General features: G+C 38.3%; 1 protein-coding gene across 1 annotated transcript; it reads right to left on the bottom strand.

Moving 5' to 3' along the window:
• Positions 1-228: 228 nt before the first annotated feature.
• On the bottom strand, positions 229-2,553 carry LOC145814371 (uncharacterized). Its single transcript, XM_082911157.1, has 2 exons — positions 2,137-2,553; positions 229-1,954 (listed from the first exon to the last, which is right to left on the bottom strand). Exon 2 carries the CDS (start codon positions 1,868-1,870, stop codon positions 539-541), a length of 1,332 nt encoding a protein of 443 aa, XP_082767283.1. The 5' UTR covers positions 1,871-1,954; positions 2,137-2,553; the 3' UTR covers positions 229-538.
• Positions 2,554-19,754: the final 17,201 nt, after the last annotated feature.

The raw sequence follows: 19,754 nt of genomic DNA, 5'->3' as shown, positions 1-19,754 counted from the left end.
AGAACTCGAACCTCCGAGAATAAAGAGAAGCATTTTCCATGATCTTGGAAAATTTTCAGACAACATGAACTGGAGAGAAGCCTTTTTGAAACAATAATAAATCATGTGTAAAGTGTTGTGTTTCAGTGCACTGAGCAAAGAGAGAGGTTTCTCAATATCAATGCTACGATCTACTATTTCCTAAAATCCAAAACAGAAATTAAGTAGTATCAAATTTTGAGCCCAAGGTTAAAACAAGGATTAGGAACCACCCAATCAATTTTCTTACAAGGCCGAACAACAGAACAAACAAATACAAAACTAGAACAATGTAAGGAATAAATATGTAGTGATGGAAGTTAACAAAACAGAGAGAGAATACAAGTGAATTATGATCTTAATATTTCACAAGAAAGGGGTTAAACAAGGCTAAAAGGAATTGAAGTGTTTGTTACCACTTATGGAGATGAAATAAACCCAAGCCTTGATAAATTAAACCATCTGATGCAGCTAACAACCTCTTACATAAAATTGGTAGGCACTCAACAAGTGAACATATTCAGAAGAAAGCCCGGCTACCATAAAACACACGTGAACCGTCCTTTTTGTTCTTCTCAACTTCTAAATTGTTCTTGCTGTTTTGAATCACGTCGCCGTGGTCTTCAACCACCGGGTTATCAAGATCCATTGGGAGCTTCATTTTTGCCAAAGACTCAGTGAACTGTTGCATACTCCTCATGTACATGTCAACTATCTGTTGCTGCATCGCGGATTGCTCGGCTTCAAGATTGATGTTTCCAAGTGGAGCTGGAAACACTTGACCGAATTTTGCAGAACCGATATTCCCTTCTTTCTTGCTCTCCTCTTCCTTCCCCGAAAAATTCGGCTCTTTCTCATCTCTCATTTCACTTCCCTTCTTTGAAGTTGGAGTGTCCGGACTAACACTCGGGCTTTGATTAGCTTCAGTAGTGAACGATGCGTTAGTCGAGTTCGATAACTCGCCAGCCAACTGATTCTTTTTCTCCATGGAATCAGCTGAGTTTCTATCATCACTGAGGCTTGTCATGGTTGAACTAAAAAACCCAGAATTCTGAATACTTCCATTCGGAGATACAGATCCGCCGCGGTTGTCCTCAGATGAATTCGCAGCCATTTCATAGTCGTCGACTGGCTGATGAGAAGCTCCGAGATGAAGAAATGAACCAGGTCCAACCAACCCTTGCCTTGAAACAGACCCGTGTCGTGCTATGTCAAAATACTGAGAAACCATCTGTTGATTCTCTCTAACTACATTGACATCGGGGAATTCGATCCTCGTATACTCAATTGGCTCCAAAACAACCTCTGAAATCTTCCTATCCAACAACACAACCTCTGAAGTTATAGAGGAATTGGTGACAGAATCAGAGAATGAATTCATTGACACATTTGTATTCAAAGAAAGAGACAATTTCACAGTTCCAGCTGGGCAGTGGAACAAATCAGTGGAAGATAGACTAAAATCTCGGGTAACTTTTCCTTGGCCAATCACTGAAGATATTGGGACCAATGCAAAGCCCAAAAGCTGATCTTCCATCAAATTCTTAGCTCTGCTAAGCATCCAAATCTCACATTTGAGAACGGCATCAAATTGGGCGACTTTGATCACCAAATTCTCATTGAAATCGGGGTTTTTGCCACCACCATTGATGATCCTAGTCGAGAAAGTCTCATCTGGGTTGTAGGTGAGAGAGAATTTTGCATACACATCTTGGTTGTCATAGATACATATGTTGTGAATGTTCCTAGCATGGTGAACATAGATTTCAAGAATCCCAGAAAACTCAGAATCACCCTCAGTGCGTGAATTCGGATTGTAACGAAACCCAGTTGTCTGATTGAACGAATCCATGTCAATCAATTCAATCTTTCAACAGATTTGCTTCTGGGTATTCCAAAATTCTCAACTTTTGGGTGAGATTGGCAAAGAGAAACCCTATACTCCAAAGAACAGAACAAAGCAGAGTAGTTTCAGAGACCAATTATTTTCCCTCTTTCTAATTCTATCTTCTATTTTAAAAAGTGGGCTCTCAAAGAGGTTAAAAAGACCAAAATCAACATATGAATTAGAGGAAAAGCATGGAACAGAATAGAAGTTCAAGAGAGAGAGAGACTTACAGAGGAATTTTGGGAGCTTTGGGAAAGTTGGGTAGTGGTTGGGGGTGGGACTGAAGGAGGAGGAGAGGAGGAAGAAAATCAAAAAGGGTGATGATGATGATGTGAGCAACAATTGTTCCTTTGGCACTTTTTTCTTGCTTGCTCTGCTTTTGTGGGGGTGGGTGGGGGATAGAGATTTTTGGTTTTGGTAGAGAAAGGCTTTTAGCTTTGCTTGACATTGCAGCTTCCACTTCTTCCAGTGATGAGAGAGAGCATGCTCCACTAATGAGAGCAATGGAAGGTCCCACCACCATGGCCCATGGCCCCCATCTTCATTATCTCTGTCTCTCTACCAAGATGCTCCCACAAAGACTAATCTTTTAAGACAAGATATTCTCACTCTTTCCTACAAGCTTCAAGCCAACCAAATTGTCCCTTAACCACATCAATGACAGAATCCTAGGCTACTAATTCAGTCCTCCTTTTGGGATCAACAAGTTTGAATTTCTTAAAGTATGATTTTTAAATTTTTATTAACAATCATCTAAATTATTCGATGTCAATTATTGATTATTTTAAAAATTAATTATTATTTTTTAAAATTAAAATAATGATAATAATAATTAATTTTTAAACTAAGCAACAATTCACATCGAATAATTATTTAAACGTTAATCACTTATCACATTATTAAAGGTAAAATTAAGAGCATGTTTGAAACGTAAAAATAAATAGGAGTCAAAATGGAATATAGGTTAAGTGTAATTGGATGTCTATTCTCATTTCACAGTGTAGTTACCAACATAAAATGACATAGGAATTGAATAACAATTCACATTCTCATATTTGGTTATATCTATTAAACTAACAAAAATCGAATGAGTTTATTTATTTAAATCAATTTAGTAACAACCAATCTAAATATATATGGATCATGTTAGTACTGATAATTGTGGAAGGGTGGTGGCGGTGGTAATCGTTGTAGTGTGTGATGGCGGTAGGTGGTTGTGATAAGTGGTTACAACAATGGAAACACTAAGAAGGTAGTAGTAGGGTTGGGTTTGTAACAGTGTGTGGTGGTAAACGATGGTAATAAATGATGATGCTAGTGGTAGGGTATTAGTTGTTGCGTTATTAGTTGTTGCGTCGATAGTGATGATGGTGATAGTTGTGATGCTAATAGGATGTTGGTGGTGATAAGGTGGTAATTGTAACAATTGTAAGGCAGTGATTGTGGTAGGGGTGGATATGGGAGTGGCAATAGCTATACCAGTAGGTTGTGGTGGATATGGGAGTGGAAAGACACATTGGTGCCAACTGACATTATTTTAAAGTGATTCTATAATGGAATTCTGATGGAATAAAATGTATAGTCCTTAACTATGAAGAATGAATATATATTCTTTTTTTTTTTTTTTCTTGAGATAACTATTTTTACATAAGGCGTACCAAACAGAGTAAAAGAAATACAAGCATTTCATTCCAACGCATTCTATGATACTAAAAGTACTCAAAGAATTATATTTTAAAAATCTCTAACATTTCTCATCTAAAACACGTACATAACCTCCCTCTACCCCTATATACCTTAGGTTAACCCTATTGTGGCACTACCTTTCCATTAGTTATCATGCAATTTAATTTTTATGACCAAGTGAGTTCCTAGAATTACAATATAATATGGTTGAATCATAACTTGGAACATTACATATTATAACTGAAAAATTATACATGACTAAAGAAAGCACTGAACTAAGCCTCATCATTTGGTCCGAAGGTGAACCCGGCCAACTAGGGCTTTACTCGGCTTGAGACCATAGTTTGGGTGGGCTAAGCCTGCCTAAGTGATGCTAGACTTGGATTGGGCCATGGGTTTAATGCTTTGTTTGACCCGTTGGCCAATGAACACACTAGAAATTATGAAATGAAAAAAATAAATTTTAAATATTGGTTTTTAGTCTAAGCTTGCGGGCCAAACTCATGAAAGTGATTTGTTGGCTTGACCCGCAAACCCATCTAGACTAATCCTGTTAGGCAGGACTTAGTAGGCCTAAGATTTGGCCTACAAGTCAAATCGGCCTGAAACTGCATCCAAAAAAATAAAAAAAAATAAAAAAAATGAACATGTTAGGGCTCCACTTCACAACACAACTAACCCTAGCCTGACCTGATAACCATTATTATACTATAGATTTTGCCAATACTTGATGCACTTTTCCAACAATAAGTCCCAATGTGAGTGTTGGGTGTTGAATTTGTGGGCAAAAGTGAAAAAACATAATTTATATTGCACGACTATCATACAACATGATATGACTATTATACATAGTTTTGGATTGGAAATATCTAGTTTTGCTTGACAGTCGGATACCCATTGAAAATTCTACAAAAGAGAGAATATGACAGGGCTCTTTCTTTCTTTTTTTTATTTGTTTTATTTTTTGCTAAATAGGTGTCCAGTCACACCATCAAAGCTTATCATTTTACATCAAAATACAATAAATTTGACTATATCAATACAGTCATGTTCGCTTAAAATTTTTATTTAAAAAATTTATTCAAAAATATTAATAAATAATTTAAATTTATTTTATGTTATAGATTTCACAAGTTAAATTTAAACTTATAAAACTTTATTTTGAAATTCACAACAGTTACATGTGCAATTGTGGTCAAGAAAAGAAAAGTGCATGATTGATGTGCGTATGGTTTCGGTTGTTTGCTTGTATGAGATCATTACGAATTGACCGCTTGTTTATTATATGTCTTTAGAAATATGTTGGACCATCTAATAATTTAGAAATGTCATAATTCTATTAGAAAATGCTTTCATTTTCTCAAAATTGCTATAATTTTAAAGGGATTTGTAAAGATAAAAGGAAAGTAATTTTTAGCTTCTTCTCATCACTAAGATCTTATTTGGTAATATCATTTTTTAATCTAAACGTTAAAAAGTCATTAAAAAAATTTAAAAAACTAACAACTTATATTAAAAAGTCAAAGTTTTCATTTTCTCTCTATTTTTTATACATCTTTTCGTAAAAAATTAAAAAATTATTTCAAACCTACTAATTTTTTTGCATTATAATTTAGTCAAAAAATTAAAAAGTTATTAAAAAATATGTTCTCAAACGAGGCATAATACTTTAACTAATCAAACAAGACCTTTAAGTTTTAGCCATTTTTTAATTTAATTTTAAAAAAAATTTACTTTAATATTTAAAATTATTTATTTTTCTCAATTTACTCTAACAATTGAGGTCCTTGCAAAATTTCAATGCGGAAGCCATATGATGTCTTGTGCCATAACAACCATTATTAAATAAATTGACTTTGTTCTTTTTCACTATGATCCTAGAAGTTATTTTCCATTTGATCCTTTTTAAAAAATTCAATTTGCTCCAACAACCAACGTCAATTTAAAAGTAAGTGAAAAAAACCACGTTGCCACCCAAACCCCATCCCCGACAATACTCTGTCTCATTGCTATCACCAACAACTCAACAACAACACTGTTCACCGCCCTACTCCAGCTCTTCACCGTCATCACCAACAACTCAAAAGCACCATCAATCATTCATCACCGCACAACCCCTTAAAATCAACACCACAAACCCCCTCATCAAACATCTCTCTCTATCTCTCTATCTCTCTCTCAAATGTCATTTCAATAGTTCTACAAGACAGAAAAGGAACAGTGCACCGTGAGATTCGAATTGAGGGCAATGTGGCTTTCATTTGTCTAATTTTCGAGGCCAAAGTAGGGAAACATTAGCAACCAAAAAATTATAAATATTAGAGGCCAAAGTAGGGAAACATTAGCAACCAAAAACTATAATTTGTTTTCTAAAAACAAAATTATAACTTAGTTTGGGGAAAAAATTAAAAAAATATATAAAAAAAGGCTCATTATCTTTATATGTATTCTCTTTTTAGGGCAACAAATATTTTTAAAAAAATTCAAACAAACATGAATATAATGTTATTAACACCACATATGTTTTCTCTCTATTTATTCTCTCGAAAGTAACTATCGCAGTTAGGAGTGTAAAAATGGTCCGCAGTCCATAGGCGGCCTGAGATGGGCCCAGCCCGTTTGGGCTCGTTTGGGCTTAGGCCCAAGCCCACCCTGAGCTAGAACTTAGGCCATCGTTTTGAAGCTCGGCTTGGCTCATCGACCAACTTAAGGCCCACTCAGGACCCGACCCGAAGCTTGGCCTGCCCAAGGCCTAGTGTATTTTTTAGTGAAAAATAATAACATTTTGCTAGAAATTTAAAAAAAAAAAAAAAAAAGGTCAGGCCCATTCAAGCCCGAGGCCAAGCCCGGGCCCACTGGGCCGTCCAAGACCTAAATACCACTGGGCTTGGGTTTGGGCTCGGGTCTGGGCCTGATTTTTTGGCTCATGGGTTGGCCCAAATTTTGGCGGGAGCTAGCAAGGCCCGACATGGGCGGGGCTGGGCCGGCCCAAATTTGCAGCCCTAATCACAGTGCCTTGGATTTTGGAATGTGGGCTTTATAAGAGAGACTCTGATAGTGTTTCTATTGACGAAGAGTGTTTCACAAAGATCAAATTTCAAAAAAAAAAAAAAAAAAAAACTCGAAATTCAAGCTTTCAGAATGAAATCTATAAGTGATTTCTTCTATTTTAAGTAATCTGAACAACCAACTTTAGATTACACTAGCAAAACAAAAGGCATGAATCTTCATACTACATTGGGGTTTGCTATTATTATTGTTGGGGATCAGATTATACCAACCTCACCCGAGATCCTGAGTAATCGACATTTCTAGGTGGCAAATGAATGCCATTTTACTATGATCGGTATCAATACTTGCTGAATGCCATTATACTCAGCTAACCTATTTGTTAAGTAAATAGGTCAGTAGTTGGTGAGAAAGAACAATACCAAAGGAAAAGGTATGTTATGAATAAGAACAAAAGTATGTGGCAGACTATCAAAATTCCAACATGATCACTGTGAGACGTAAATCCATAAATCAAGTGCATGATTGGAGGAAAGAATTTAAGGAGAGCCTTACACCACAAAAAATGCCTCGACGTCCCATTCCCGCCCTCCACGTCGTCCACAACCCTCATCCCCACCCCTCTCTCTTCTACCCCTTCACCCTACCCAACCGCCCCTACTCTCACTACCCAACACAGAACCACATCTCCCTTTTCACCCCCAACCTTCCACAACAAGCAAAGCAGGGCTGGTACATAGGCACCCAATCTCTGAACCGTATAGACGACCAGTTGATCACCATGATCTAGAGAGACCCATCGCACCTTCTTGGATAGTATGACCCCGATATTTTAAATATTTAGATGTCTCTAATCCCAAACTACCCCCCACCAAGCATGTCCACAACAAGACAGACAATGGTAGCGAATTTCTTATCAACACCTTACACTCATGCAGAGAATGCTCCCTATCAAACGATTTAGTATAACTAAGTGTTGATACCTTCACACCACTTTCTACCGAATCTACAACATGTCCTGGAAAACATCCTTGTGGAAACCTTTCTACCACCTCCTCCTCCACCCCAGAGGGACTCCCACTGCCTAGTAGCAACTCCAAGGGAATTCCCATTGGATGGAGCATCTTACAATGCCGAACACATAGTGGTGGAACCAAATCTCTACAGACTTCGTGTTATCGTGAAGTCCTTTCTGAGGCTTGCAAGCTCTAGCCTCGAACACTTGATTACTCTAATCCCTGCTCTTTGGACCAACTCAGATCTGAACTTGAGCCTCAGATGGGTGACATTGGATGAGGAAGCATTACCAGAGGATGAATTCTCTTGCCCACCACTCCTACTCTTCAAACCTCCAATGAAGATACTACTTTGGAACTATAGGGGTGCGGCAAGCCCTCATTGTTGCCACTATCTATTTGATCTGCTTCGTGTGTATAAGCCCCAAATGTTGGTCATCACTGAAACTCAGATAGGGGGGGATAGAGGTAAATCTCTTATTGAAAACTTAGGCTACACAAACAATTTTGTTGTCGAACCAGCTAAGTATGCGGGTGGTATTTGGTTGTTGTGGAATGAGCTTAAGATCAACTGTGAAGTCCTGTCCATCTCCATACAAGAAATCCATGCTTGTGTCCAAGTATCTCCTAACTCAACTCCTTGGATCTTTTCTTCTATTTATGCAAGTCCGATGTACAGAAATAGGAAAGATTTGTGATCAAAGCTTAAACTTTTCACGGACTCACATCACTCTCCTTGCCTTATGATGAGGGATTTCAATGAGGTTCTAATGAGCTTAGACAAAGCAGGTGGTAGACCTATCAACACCCAATGAGCCCTCCGCTTCCAAGAATGTATTAACCATTGTGGTCTCACTGACTTGGGTTTTCCCGGACTGAGATTTACATGGTCCAATCTTAGAGCCATAGACAGTCTTATCCGGAAGCGTCTTGACAAGTGTTGGAGTAACAATAGTTAGAACACCTTATATCCCAATACATATGTTCTCTATCTTTCTCGTCTCCATTCTGATCACTGTCTCATTCTCCTCAACTTACATCTCCATCCTATCTCGAACACACCCTAACCTTTTCGTTCGAAACCATTTGGTTGTTGGACCCTTCTTTTTTCGATGTCGTAGATAGTTGTTGGCAACCTAGAGAGACCCCCTTCCAGCTATCGATATAATTACAATTTGGAACAAAGAGGTCTTCAGCAATATCTTTTTTTCAGGAAAAAAAAAGATTGATGACGGTCTACTTGTTTCCCAACGTGCTCTTGAGTCTCACGCATCCTCTTTCCTTCTTAACCTTAATTCTCTCTCACGTAGGAGTATAATAGCCTACTCAAATTTGATGAGGATTTTTGGGCCCTCAAGTCCAGAGTCAACTACACTCTTGATGGTGATCGTAATACATGGTTTTTGCATCTCACCACTATAACCTGTAGCCGACATAACAAAATCCTCGCGATCAAGGATTCAAATGAATAATAGATATATGATACAGAATCTATTAAGAAAATCTTTATTGACCACTTTGTAATCCTGTTCCAGTCAAGCCTTTGCACTATCCCTCTGACATCGCATCTTGACCTAATCGTTCTTATCATTGAGTCAGACCACCACTCTCACCTTTCGATTGTCCCATCCATGTTAGAAGTCAAAAAATCCCTTTGGAATTTGAAACCTCTCAAGGCGTTGTAGACACCCTATTTTTGACCGTCCTCAAGACTTGGTTGTGTTTGTAGGTACATCCAGCCACAAGTTCAATTGCTCGTCGAGTACTTGACTTTCGCGGCGAAATGTCACAAGTTTGAGCTTTCCAAACCCTGTATCCTTTCTGCCCCATTCTTGGACCATGTGTTGGCCCTTCTACCTTGATCCTCATAGTGCATTGTCGGCCCCATTTTGGCCCTGCCGGCCATGCCTTTGTTACTGCCGGCCATTGATGAGGCCTGCCGGCCATCAATGAGCCACTGCCGACCACCGCTGATGGCCGGTAGAACCCTTGTCCCAGCAGGTTTCACGCCCGATCTTTTGAGCCAGCTGGTTTTCACTCATCTCTCCTCTATACACGTGTATGGAGGGATGAGCCCCTTTCCAAGCTTGTTTAACAAGCTTTGCATTGTTTTTCTTCTTTATAAGGAGAGGCTCTCCCTCCCTACCAGAGGTCAGCCATTTTTTAGAGAAGTTGTATCTCTCTCTCTATATATATATTTCTCATCCTCTCTCTCTATATTGCATAGAATAGTGCTCTAAAGTCCATTTTTCTTGCACTTTTGCACTACAACACATAGAGGTACACCACCATCTTTGAGCTGAGGTTCTTGGGAGTGTTAATTGAGCTCTGAAACTTGGTTTTTAGCCTCAGAGCTTGTTGTTTTCGAAGTTGAACTTCAAGGGTGAGTATATTCCTCTTTTAAGCATTTATTTGTACCTAGCTTTGGCCATCCTTGCATATTGTTTTAGGCCTTGATTTCAACTGAAAAATGTTCTATTTTTGCATGCTTTAGACCTTTGTTTAAGGTCACTTTTTTGTTGGGGGTGATTCACCCCCTCTTAGGCCTTGTTAGGCCTTGTTTTGAGCCATCCCTTAGGCTCTTGTTGAAGGCTTTGCATGACCTTTCTATCACTGAAATCCAGAGGATTTTCAGTGGTGGGAAGGTGGTTTTGGTGTCCTAAATAGGAGAGTGTCATCCCCTCTCCTTTGTGTCTTGTTTACTTGCTTTGAATGCCTCATGTGTGAGCACCTTTGGTAAGTTTATATTGACCATATCTTAGCTTGTACTTGGGCTTATTTTAGCATGGCTATCACTGTTTTTATTTGGTATTGTCACTCCATGCATGGTTAATACACTTGTAGTGTAAATCTCTTAAACTAGCTTTGTATGCTTCATGAAGCAGCATGTCATTATAGCTGGGTTTGAGTCCATTTCAGCATGTTTTTGGTGATGTTTTGCCATGTCATGACTCTGCTTTGGTTTGGTTTGGTTGGCCCTTGCATGCTCCATGCACTTGTAGAGCATTTCCATGAATTAGCCTAATGTGTCTCATGCTTTAAAATGTCATTTAAGCATGCTTTTGGCTTAACTTCAAGAAGACTTTGTTCATGTTTTAGTATGTTTAAGGTCTGATTTGTGTTGATTTGGTCATGTATGACTTGCTTTGTATAGCCATAGTGCAAGCTAGCTTGTTAGCTTTATGCATTGAGCCCACTAGCATGTGTCACTCGGCCTATTTCAATGATTTGGCATCACTTCTTATGTTATTCCAGTCTATGTAATGTGGTCATACACTTGCATTTGACATGCTTTCAATGCGTTGGAGGGTTGGCCCCTTTATGCCTTAACATGAACCATTGTGTATGCCTTCATGCCTTAGCTTGCGAGCCATCATTTCAATGCTTATTTGGGGTTATTTTGCCATGATATAACTCTGATTTTTGTTGGTTAAGTCATTCCATGCTTGGTCTTAATAGGTGTAGTGTAATCCACCTTATTTGCCTTGTATGCATCATGCCTTATGTCCTTCATGCTAGCACATTTTGGCTTCCTTTCATGCATGTTTTAGACTCATTTTGACATGTTCTAGGATTGTTTTGGGTTGCCTTTACCATATACTTCATGCTTTGTATAGCTGTAGTGCAATTGGCCTTGCTAGCTTTGTGTTTTGTTGACTCATGCATGCTATCTTTAAGCTATTTAGATGATTTGGCATCATTTAATACTTCATTTTAGAGCTTATAGCATGACTATATTCCCACTTCTTTGATGTTTTAAATGCCTTTGAGTGTTGTGCATTGTTGCCTAGTTTGTGACCTAGCATGTATGCCATCTTGCCTAGGCATTTAAACCCTCATCTCAGCATATTTAGGTCTTTATTTTGACCTATTTGAGCTCTGTCCATGCTTAGTTCATGCATTTGTGCCATGTATTGCATGCCTCCTTTGTAGTCCTCTTTGATAGCTCCATGCTTTAAGGACCTTCGCATGCTTTACTTGTGTTGTTTAAATGATTTGGCATCATTTCTCACCCCATTTCAGTGCACTTAGTGTTGTTACACTTCTACGCTTTTCACTCTTTAGGTGTTCTTGAGAGTTGCACCTTTATACCTTAATTGGTGAGCCAATTGGCATGCATGCTTGTATGTGTTTTCGGTGCCTTCATCTTAGCATTTTGGCCACTGATTTGGGCATATCTGAGGTCTGTCCGTTTCGGTTTAAGTTCATTGAGCATGGTTGATTACATGTTGTTTGCATGCTTGCATTACATCGCATTGCCTATGCCTTATACTTTGCATTGTGTATACTTAGGTTATATTGCATTGAGTATGCCATCATTTGCATTGAGCATGCCATCATTTGCATTGTGTATACTTAGTTGTTGCGTGCATTAGCATTGTGCATGCCATTAGCCTTGTTAGGTTGTTCATATTTCATTACATGTTTGCATGCTTGAGTCGCATTGTGTACGCCATGCTTGTATTCCATTGTTGTTTGGATTAGGTGTTAATCCGAGCACGAGAAACGAGAGACGTTTCATACTTCAAGTGATGAAACGTGTCTCAATTCTCGGTTGCCGACGCTTTTGATTATCCATGATAGAGTTCTAGGCATTTATGTGTTTTTGTGCATTCATTTTACATTGAATTTGCACAAGTTGGATCTTTGGCCATCATGCATCGAGATGCGTGATTGATGGTCTTGGATCCAACTATGCCTCTCCCTTGATGTTTTGAGGTGATATGGAGTGGCATAGTGCATACATACCCTTGGGAGACCCTCACTTTTCTCTATTTTGTGCTCTGCTGCAGCTTGGTGTCACAGCACATCAGTGGCCGGCAGTGCCTTGTAGATGGCCGGCAGTCCTTCATTTTTGGTCGGTAGTGGCTCCCCATGGCCGGCAGGCCACTGGTGTATTTCCCAGACTGGTTTTGGTAAGGTTCAGCAGGAATTCCTTGAGGATACCTTGCAGACAGAGCCTCTAAAGAGTAACTAGAGAGCTTTTCGGGGCGACAACCGAGCATGCATCCTCTTCTCCCCTAACCAGAGTTGGAACAACATTGTTTGTTGTTTTCCTTACTTGCTAATTAGCATTTGGTTTTGTAATTTAATTAGTTAATATGTTAATTAATTAAGTTTTGTAATAATCAGTTGTAGCCAGTTATTCATTTGGTTATGTAATAATTAATTATCTTGTTAGTTAGTTAATTAGTTGGTCTGTATTATTCATTCGGACCCTCCGTCGAGAGGGCATATTGTTGTAATAAGTGTGCGTGCATATATGAATGTCCTCCAACCCCCATTTCTTTCTCCCTTTTACTTATCTGCTTTCAGTGGTTAGTTTTAGGGCATGTTTTAATTAGCATCCTTATGCTTACATGTTTGCATCTATTCATCTGCATTGCATGCAGCGGGCTCGGCGCATCATACTAATTACATTCTATTTCAATTCTAAGTTGAATACATGTCATCAAATGTTGCATCTCATATGCCATCTTAGAATAGTCGAGCCTATTTCTAGTCGCATTTTTGCATGTGTTGCATTAGCCATCTTAACATGAACTAGGATCATGCATTGATTACTAAGTAGTTCTTTGTTTTGGCTCGGAGTACACTGTGAGTGTTTACGCTTTAGCATACTGCATGTGTGTTATTGTTGCCATAAAAGCATGCTTACCATGAGGCTAATTGCTTATTTGCTATAACCGCTTGAATGCCTGTGGGTGAAGGTTGGATTGCTTGAATTGAAACAATTCATTGAAATCCTTGATTTAGGCTACTTGCGAGTAGCACTTTCAAACCATTTTCACAAACGAACATGCAATGTTTTGTTCCAAATTAGGCGATCTAGTCTATACTTGTATGCTGTGCACATCACGTAGTAAGATTAGCTAATTAACCAGAATAAGAACACATGTGTTTTCAAAAACAAGATATCATGCTTAGTAAAGGCCGATCTTTGATCGGGCGAGCGGGGGTGCTTATTGCATGACCTTCCCCTCTCGTACCCAAGTTCCCGAGCCGAGGCAACTTTGGTGATGACAGACACGTGGCCTTAGGCACGAGTCAGGGTTTCCTAAATTCCCCCAATAAAATATTTAGGTAGCGACTCTGTATCTGGCAAAGCAATCCATGTTTGGCACTTCTTTATAAAAATTAGTTTTCCAAAATGATTTGCCTGATTTGTACTCTTTGGTGATTTATCGATCTTGCATTGCATTTTGCGAGATTAGATTCAGAACCGTGACATCGAGTCCAAAACTGTAGTAGCCGAATGAACAAAACGGGGTTTCACGCCCCCTTCGCGCGCGGAGCCCGGGACGTTCGGGCACGTCTACAGGCGCCCGGTCTAGATGGTCTCCATCCTATCTTTTTTCAAAAATGTTGGGAGACTATCACAGCTTCAGTATACAAAACTATTGTTGATACTTTTTCCACCGGAAAGCTCAATCCTTCCATCAACAAAACTCTTCTCTATTTGATCCCTAAGATGGAAAAACCTAAGATGGTGACCCATTTCCACCCCATTGGTCTGGGCAACACCCTATACGAAATTATTTCAAAAATTCTGGTGAATAGATTGAAATCGTTTCTGAATTATCTCATTAGTCTATACCAATCCAGTTTTCTTTCGGGCCGTAAGAGCACTAATAATGTCATCATCCTTCAAGAAGTGGTTTATAATTTTAAATACAAGAAAGGTCGAAAGGGCAATCTCCTTATAAAGATGAATCTTGACAAAGTATATGACCACCTTGAATAGAGCTTCATTAGACAAATGATCATTCTTTTCAATTTCCCCACCCTTTGGATCAACCTTGTCCTTTCTTGTGTTTCCTCAATGGAATTTGCCATCATTTTTAATGGTGAACTCACCGAAACTTTCAGTACGTCTAGGGGCATCCATCACGGAGACCCTCTTTCTCCTTACCTCTTCATTTTTTGCTTGGAATATCTTGCAACATTCATTTCAAAAGCTTGCATAGACAAATCCTGGAAACCCATCAAAATTGCAAAAAATGCCCTTGTCTTTTCTACCTCATTTTTGTGGATGACATCATTTTGTTTGGAGAAGCTACAAAAACTAACTGTATTGTGATGAAAAGCATTTTGCATGATTTCTGTGCCATTTCCGATCAAAAAATCAACACTTGCAAGTCCAAAATTTTCTTCTCTAATAATATGGAAGAATCCCACCGCAATCACTTCGCCAATATTCTTCAATTTCCTATCTCCCAAACCATTGGTAAGTATTTAGGTTGTCTCATCATCCAAGAGAGACCCAATCAGGACACCTTCAGATTTATCATTGAAAAAATCCAAAAAAATACTCTCTAGCTAGAAAGCCAAGACCTTATCTCTAGCAAGCAGAAGCACCCTCATAAAAGCAGTCAACTCGCCCATTCCAACTTATGTCATGCAATGCCATTCCGTTCCCGAATCGGTCACTAACCATATTGATAAACTCAACAGAGATTTCTTGTGAGGCGCTTCCCTAAATCACCAAAAAATCCATGCTGTCAAATAGAGTGAGGTCGCCAAACCTAAAAACCTGGGAGGTCTAGGTATCTACCAATCTTACCTTTCCAATCAAGTGGCTATGGCTAAACTCAATTGGAGACTTCATACGGATAAAGAAGCTCTTTGGACCAAAATTCTACAAGCCGAATATTCCGAGGAAACAAAAATCTCAAATAGAAATTCCCATACTTGGCGCAGCATTAGGAAAGGTAAAGATTTATTCGATGAGGGTTCCTGTAAGTTAGTCAAAAATGGTAACCACACCTCTTTCTGGTTTGATAATTGGCTGGGCATGGGCAGCATTCGAAGCCACATAGAGGGCCCCCTTACCCATAGAGATATTTGGCCTGAAAATTAGTGATTGTTGGGTTGATCATCATTGGAATTTTGACAATCTCTCCACTAACCTCCCTAGTCACATTTAGTTCAAAATTGAGAGCACCACCCTCCTTTGCCATGCTCAAGCCGAAGACACCATCACTAGGACTTTCTCCAATGATGGGATTTTCACCAACAAGTTAGCTTACCTCCATGCCTAGAAGCTGAATCCTTCCCTACCTTTCCAAAGTTGGAAATGGATTTGGAACACTCCCATCACCCCTCGAATCCACCATTTCCTTTGGCTCGCTTCACATGCTAGACTAGCTACCAAATCTTTTCTTCTCACCCGTAATATAACCCAGGACAACCTTTGTCCCCATTGTCATATTCAACCTGAAACCATCACTCACGCCTTACATAACTACCCATCTTCTTGGGCCCTTTGGACCCTTCTAGATATCCCTGAACCCCTCGTACTCTCCTTCTTTTTAGGCACGCTTCAATGGCTCCATGAGAATTGTAAATCTACTCTTCACCATCAATCATGTCTTTGGGCAGTCATTTTTCCTCTCACTTGTTGGACCATTTGGAAGTACCACAATGCATTTTATTTTGAAAACAACCCACCGCCTCCTCCAAACTGCACCACCATTATAGCTAATGTCGTCCAATGACAATTTATCTCAAACTTCCCTCAACCACCTAGGAACAAAACCTTATCCTTTGTGAATTGGAAACCTCCAAACCATCCCAGATTCAAACTCAACATTGATGGAGCAATTCGAGGTAATCCTGGGAAAGCTTCAATAGGAGCAATCATCAGAGATTCCACTAGCAGTTGGATAAGTGGGTTCAGCTGCAATATTGGATGTACCACAAGTGTAGTAGTGAAGCTATGGGGACTTCGGGATGGTCTACAACTGGTGCGAGATCTCAACCTGCAAAATATCGATGTAGAGACAAATGCAACTATAGTGCAACACATTATAAATAACCGACCTCTGAAACATCAACTTAGCAACTTAATTTCTAATTACAGGTGCCTCCTTAACCAGGTCAGAGTATAGGAAATAAAGCATATTCTCCATGAAGCAAATGGTTGTGTGGACTTATTGGCCAAATAAGGAAACAAGCTGAATAAAGGCCTTCATATTTATTCTACTATGCCTAGTTTTGTTATTGACAAAGTTTGTAAGGATGCTATAGAAACCTCTTATCCCTGATTTGTATTTGACTGTTCTTAGTTTATTTCTACAATACACCACTATTACCCCCAAAAAAAAAGTTTAAGGAAAGAAATAATCCATGAAATATTTATTCAAAGAAGAAGCGTGCAACTGAAGATAATAAAGGAAATGAGCAATTTAAGGGATTCACTCATGGAGAAAATGGAGGAATAACACTTACAACAAAGTCAAAACTTCTGTAGTGCTAGTATAATTTGTACAGAGATATGTAATTTTTTTACCTTTTTCTTCCTTTAATTTCTCACCTTTTCCTTTGTCCACAACTCTTATGTACAGAATACCAATACATAAGGAAAGCATTCTTTATCTTTTCTCTCATGACTGAGAAAAGACATTTCATCTTTGTCTTAATTTTATTCACGGTATCAAAGCCTAGTAGAGGTGCTCAACGGATATTTCGATCTACCCAAACTGACCAAACCGAACCAATCCGCCACAATTTGGATGGATGCGTGATAACGAGCGAACGGATGCGGATTGATTTTTTCCAATCTGCCTAATTTTAGACGGACGGTGGATTTGAGGTTCCTTTGGTCGCAGCTGAACCGCCAAACCGCAAGCACCCCTAGTAATTTATAAGACTTTGTGTTTTCAATTTATTTAATTATTTTGTTTGTGTTCTAAATTGAAAAAGAGTTTAAATATTTTGTTGTGTTTTTAAATTATTTGCAATTTAGAAATCCTTTTATCAAATTGCAAGTATTGATATTTGGTATTTTTGTGTGAAAAATATAAGGCTTAATTTTATCATTTTTAAAAAAAATCAAATTAAATAGTTTTTGAATAAAAAAAAAGTAATGAAATAGTTTTGATAATGCATGGTTTTCTTATATGTATTTATTATTGATTTTTGACAATTTACTTGATAATCCTTTGGTTATGTTGAGTTGGATTGTTATCCAAAGAAACAAATGTTGATAAGTTGTTGTATTATGTTTAAAATTTGTAAAAGTTTAAACAGCCGAACCGATTCGCATTCATCCGCCAATCCACTCAGTCCGCATCCGTCAATCCAACGGACGGATGCTAATTGTTTTTTTCCAATCCGCCATTTCGGCGGACAGATGGCAGATTGGAGGTTCCCCGGCCGCAACTGAACCACAAACACCCCTAGAGCCTTCCATATTCTAACGTGGTTGTCCTTTTTGGCTTATCTCAATGGTGTCTTCATCAACATTTAACATCACAACCCTAGCATAGTTAATGTTAATAGTGTCTTGAAATTAACAAAAAAAAAAATTATTTGCTATGGAAGGAACAAACCCTTTCCTTGTTTGAAAGTGTTGAACTCGTAGACCATATAGAAAATAGTGTAGAGGTCCCTAAACAAGTGACTCTCACATCTGAAGGAAAAGAATAAGTGAATCCAGTTTATGTAACTTAAAGGAAGAAATATCGTTTGTTGAAAAGTCTGTTCTCTAGAACACTAACAGAGGAAGTCCCCAATCTCATCATTGGACTTGATGCAACAAAAGACATGTGGACTTGTCTTGCAGAGTCTTTCACTGGAATTTCTAAAGAATGACAGTTGAATCTCATTCAAGAGCCACAGATGATACGAAAAGACAATCTGATTGTTGCTATGTATCTTAGAAAATTCAAAACCATCTATAATGAACTTGCAGTAATCCAAAAAACTAGTTTCTGATACGGATAAGGTGTTTTGGGCAATTAATGGCCTTGGCTCAAAATATGAGAGTTTTACCAATGCTCTCATTGCAAAGCCACCACTACCAACATTTGCTCAATTTGTGTCATTTCTTATGTATTTACAAAGTAGAATTCAACTCAACAAACCAAAAGAGAGTGACACCAATGACTTTCAAGCATACGCTGGATAGAGGAAAGGAAAATATGAGAAATTAAAGGAGAACAACGTAAAAAAAAAAAATATTACATATCTCTGTACAGATTATACTAGTAGTACATAAGTTTCAACTTTGCTGTAAGTGTTATCCTCCATTTTCTCCATAAGTGAATCCCTTAAATTGCTCATTTCCTTTGTTATCTTTAGTTACATGCTTCATTTGAAGAAATATTCCACGGATTATTTCTTTCTTCAAACTTTTCATTCACATGTTTATTTGGTATAAGACTCTCCTTGCTTTGAACACACATCTTATGAAAACAAGGGGAAAAACAAAGGTAGAACTGCAAGATAAAATTAACAATGGTAAATTGATCAAATTTTTAGTGAGGGTAATTATCATGCATGAGATTCAGACTACAACAAAAGCAAGAGCTTAAAAAAGTTAAAAGTAAAAAATGATTCTGACAACACCACATATTTATAGATATTGAATGCATCTATTCCTAAAGGTCACGTTCATTCAAATAGGTGCCTTTCATTCACAAAGTTATGACCCTTAGGATTTGAATTTGAATCAACTCTAATAGCTTCTATATTGTGTGGGAAGGTTCTCTAACCAATTCAAGGTTTGAATAGGTGTCAGAGAGTCCACTGAATTATGGTGTGATCATCTCTCATACCTTCATCTCCCATTTGATCATACTATAATAATGTGACAGAACCCGAGTTGGACATGTTTACCTTGTTACCAAAATTTTTCCTCATGCCAACTTTCATCTATGAATTTACCTCATAGATCAACATCTTATTGCGACTTGGCCATACGTGCGCACATTTTTGCCACCAATCTAACCGCACCCATATGAATGTGTTCTACCACTGAAAACACATTCCAGATGACTTCAATTCACTATATTTCAAGTGAACGACATCAATTTTCAGTGATAGGTTCATAGTCTATACCCAATCACCATTGACAATTTCAGCCACACACATTCCTCATGTGTTGACCAGTGCCAGAATTATTGTTAAGTACTTCGTCTAAGGCCCATTCCTAAAGGCTTTCCTTAACACACCTTATCAATTACTTTTTGTTGATCAAGTAGACAACATTATCTCATCAGCATGTTGCATATCATGGACTTTACATCTCATGCTAACTATAATGTCTGTATCTTGTCAGTTCCTCTACCTTATTACCTGACCAAATACATGTTTCCATGCAAGGTAGAGCCACATAACATCAGCTATCCAGG

The sequence above is a fragment of the Camellia sinensis genome, unplaced genomic scaffold, assembly GCF_055761805.1.
Source record: "Camellia sinensis isolate YWXY unplaced genomic scaffold, ASM5576180v1 Unanchor1, whole genome shotgun sequence".
NCBI classification, from domain to species: domain Eukaryota; kingdom Viridiplantae; phylum Streptophyta; class Magnoliopsida; order Ericales; family Theaceae; genus Camellia; species Camellia sinensis.
The sequence above is the reverse complement of the archived record's forward strand: the minus strand, read 5'-3'. Positions and strand labels throughout refer to the sequence as shown.

What these genes read in the sequence shown, in the direction of transcription:
- LOC145814371 (XM_082911157.1), bottom strand. Translation starts at nt 1,870, where the DNA reads ATGGATTCGTTCAATCAGACAACTGGGTTTCGTTACAATCCGAATTCA.